General features: G+C 35.3%; 1 protein-coding gene across 1 annotated transcript; it reads left to right on the top strand.

The window, feature by feature from the left end:
• Positions 1-1110: 1110 nt before the first annotated feature.
• Positions 1111-4251, top strand: LOC117103696 (tripartite motif-containing protein 2-like). The gene has a single exon (XM_033244301.1). The coding sequence runs from the start codon at positions 1111-1113 to the stop codon at positions 3247-3249; it is 2139 nt and encodes a 712-aa protein (XP_033100192.1). The 3' UTR covers positions 3250-4251.
• Positions 4252-4267: the final 16 nt, after the last annotated feature.

The following is a 4267-nucleotide window of genomic DNA, read 5'->3' as shown; positions in this document are numbered from 1 at the left end:
GTACTGGGCATATACAGTTCACAATGACAATAGACAGTGTTTATAATGGAAATTTCCTAATTAAGGCTTTGAAAGTAAGTAGGAGGATCTTAAACTGGATGCGTTTCTTGACCGGCAACCAATGGAGATCACGCAGAACAAGCGACACATGCTCGCACTTAGCTTGACCACCAATCTGGCAGCAGAATTATGCCGACGCTGTATTACAAAATTAAATTTTGCCAGTTGGTAATCAAGCAAACCAATAAGTAAGGCGTGATCGATCCTACTGTAGATGTAAAAAATGCATGAAAAAGCCTCTCAGTGGTCACTTGGTCAAGATACTTCCGGATTTTTCCAATTCTATAAAGGGCAGAATTGGCAGAACTACAAATTGTGTTTAGGTGCTTGGCCGTTACTAATTTGGAGTCCATAGAGACACCAAGAACAGGCTACTGACAAGCACGGATGACTTTAATACGTTTTCTCATCTTTCAGTTTAAATTTGTTGTTTACCATCCAGTTTTTGATCTTCATACAGTAGGCCTATTTTCTCATTAACTGCAAATGTTTGTAAATCATCAAAAGAGTGTGACCATGCACCTCCAGCTATTATTATTCTTGATCCAAATTTGTCATCATAATCATTATAAAAATGGTTTATTATTATGTTTATAATTACACAGTATTACCATTATTATCATAATTTGCATTCAATATAACAGCTTATTAAAGATTCATACAAAATTACTAACTTCATCAGTATAATTACTAACAATTATAATTATTTCAACTGCATAGGGCTACTAGTACTATATAGTACATGAGAACATAGTGCTAATATAAATTATGTCACAAGCCAGTGGCATACATTAAAGGGTTTACATGTGGATGCACACCATCCCCCAAAAAGATCCCTACCCGTGCTTCCCCCACCACACAGGAAATATTTGAAGCAAAAAAAATATGTTGAAGTAGTTGAAAATCACATCATAACACTATGTTACCAGCTATAGCACCCCTTCACTTCATCAAGCCCTCCAACTTCACATTCGTGCCCTCACCACCCAAATATCAGCCCTCCCAATTCAACTAATCAAAATTATTAACCACTTACAGGATTATATCAAGATGGCTACAAGTAAATCAAATCAGTTTCCGGAAGACACTGATGAGGAAGTCCTAGGATGTGCCATATGCTTCAAGAGTCGCAGCAAATCAAAATTCCTGAACTGCCAGCATAGTTTCTGTTTGGCCTGTCTGGAAGACTGGGTTAAGAAGAAGGGTAAGCTTACTTGTCCCACTTGCACAAAATCGTATTCTATTCCAGAGAGTGGATTTCAGAAGCTTCCACCTCTGATTAACTCGGAACATTATGATAAACCAGCTAGAGATCACACCACAAAATGTGTTTGTGGCAAAGCAGAAGAATACTACTGCCAGGATTGCAGACATTATTTGTGCTGTGCTTGTAGAAATTATCATAAAATATTGCCAATGATGGCAAATCATAAGCTACATACAGTGGAAGATGTCCGCTCAATGAATCCACAGGACTTTGCTTTGTTAAATCCTCTGTTGTGTTTACATCACTCTAAACCTTTGGAGCTGTACTGCCAAGATTGTAAAACTGCAATATGCATTCATTGCATATATACAGAACACAAGGAATGTACAACCAAAGCAATCAGCATATCAGATGCATTCAAAACATTTAAAGAAACCTCAGCAACATTGGAGGAAGCTGCCAATCACTATGAAAAAAAATTACAAGAAGGCCTTGAAGCAGTTGTTCAAACATCTAAAAAATTAGAAGAAAGTAAAGAGACAAGTTTGCACGATATTGACAGTCTTGTGCAAGAAATGATTGAAACGATCATGAATAAAGGAGATGAAATGAAAAATAATGTAGAGATAATCTACAAACAGAAAAAGCAAGTAAATGATGTACAAATGGATGAATTGAAAACAATAATATCTGATGTAAATACAAAATTGTGTTTTTTTAAACAGTTAATAAAAAGTGATGATGCAACAGCAATGGTATCAAGTGAAAGTGTAGTTAAAGCACTGGAAGACAGAGTCAATGAAATGCCCAAAACAGAGCCAAATGATAATGGACACATTTTCTTTTTTGTGAACCAACCCCACATTTCTTCTTTGCAGCAATGTGACGTAGGAAATGTAACACAATCAATGGCAGACGGTCTAACATTAAAGAAGGTGGAATCTGTGACCCAAGGTCAAGCAATTGTTGCCAAAATAATTAAAGCAGATAAATGTAATATAGATGAAAATCAACTGAAGGCAACATGGACACATCCTACAGGAGAAACCAACATCACCCAAGTTGATGAAGGTGAAAATGGAGATTATGTTTTGAAAGGAAAATGCACAGGTCCAGGTGTTTGTAGACTTGATGTGAGTGTTGATGGTAAACCAGTTAACCAGTCACCAATGATAATCAAAGTAGAACCAGATGGATTAGTAAATACCATTCAAACAAATGCAGAAGGTTTTTCTGGTCTAGTTAAGTGTGAAGGTGATTGCTTGTTGGTTTCATGTCACAAAAACGAAATACACAAGTACAAGCAATCTGGAGAATATATTAGTAAGGTTACACTCCCTGAAGGTGTGAAAATATATGGACTATGCAAAATGAAGAATGGTAAAATAGCAGTCAGTGATGATGGCAACAAATGCATCACAATAGTTAAGATGAATGGTGAGGTGATCAAATCAATTGGTCAGGGAGTATTGGAGGGTCCAGCTGGGATCCATGTGGATGAGGCATCAAATGTTGTGTATGTAGCTGATTGGGATAATGAATGTGTATTTATGTTTGACATTGACAGTGGCCAGATGATCAGAGAGATAACACAACAAGGCAATAAAATAAGAGCCATTGATGTTACGCTTACAAATCAAGGACATATTCTTGTATTAGAGAGTGATCTTGATGAGTCTTGCTACAATAAATTATATCAATTTGATGATAAAGGAAGGTTCATAAAAGTTCTTGTTAAAGGTGATGAAAGGGGTATGGTTGATTTTAGAGGAGTAGTAGTTGATGAGGATGACAACATCATTTTATCAAATCATAAGAATCTAGAGTTTTTTAGTAGTGATGGAAATTTCATTAAAAGAATCGACAATAATCCAGAAGATAAAATCCAGGATTTATTTGGGTTATCTATAATTTCATATCATCCACGAAGGGTTGCAGTAGCAAATAATCGTGATAGAACTTTAAAAATATATAATTACTAAAGTGTACTTGTTAAGTCTACACGTACTGCTCCCAATTTCTAGATATACTAACTGTAAGTTATAGATAGATCCTTTAACACAGGGGTCTCAAGTTGCTTTATGTATTTGGAATGATGGGTGATTTATCATCACTATGGAAATAGTGTATTTAATACTGGATAATAACATGTCAATACTTAGTAATGTAAAAAAAAAAAGCTGTATTTTGTCAACTTACAAGTTATCATGACCTCGTCTGCCATAAAACATTCTGATGAAGTGGCATTTTCTCAACTTCAGACAAATTTAGATCTTAGCCCATGAAAGAAAAAAACTATATTTTATATATTCAGTTATTGGTTCATTTAAGATTTCAATATAAAGCCGGCATCTTTGTTCATGGAATCTATATTTTAAATAAAATTGTTATCGGTAGATTTTCTGTCCATTCTATAATCAGGTGGTACTGGGGAGAGAATTGATTTCCTGTTCCACAACAAGACATCCATTCAGAAGCCTTTGTGAAGAAAGCTTTCCAGTGGTGGCATAGGTGGCCAGGATCAGCTAACTTTGGATTTGAATTTAGAAAGGTTGAATTGTGTTAAATTGAGTACAATGTCCACAATGTTCTAGGCCTAGTATTAAATATATTTTAATTATTCAAATTAATTAGGTCGGGATAAGTTAGATTACAATAATATAACATTACTTTTAATTATTAATGTGTACATTGTTGATAGTAAAAATTTCATAAATTTTTAACTGTTTTTTTGTATCCACCTAACTTGTGTATTTTATATTTATGACTTGTCCTTAGTTTAGCTGCTGTATCGATTGTGTAGTACCCTGTAGGCTGTTTGTGAGCAACTGCTATTAGAAGCACCTGTAAATGCCCAGATATGGCACTGGGGTTACTATAAATACTTTTTCCAAGCTGTGTTTCCTGAGGAGATGATTGGTTTCCTCTCCAACGAGGATCGGGTTCCCCACACACATTGCTTGGAATTTTCCAAGTGGAATATATAGGGCTCACCTCTTG

Source organism: Anneissia japonica, unplaced genomic scaffold (genome assembly GCF_011630105.1).
Source record: "Anneissia japonica isolate Jap-2015-1 unplaced genomic scaffold, ASM1163010v1 scaffold288058_len748972_cov163, whole genome shotgun sequence".
NCBI lineage: Eukaryota > Metazoa > Echinodermata > Crinoidea > Comatulida > Comatulidae > Anneissia > Anneissia japonica.
This window is presented reverse-complemented; position numbering and strand designations above follow the sequence as displayed.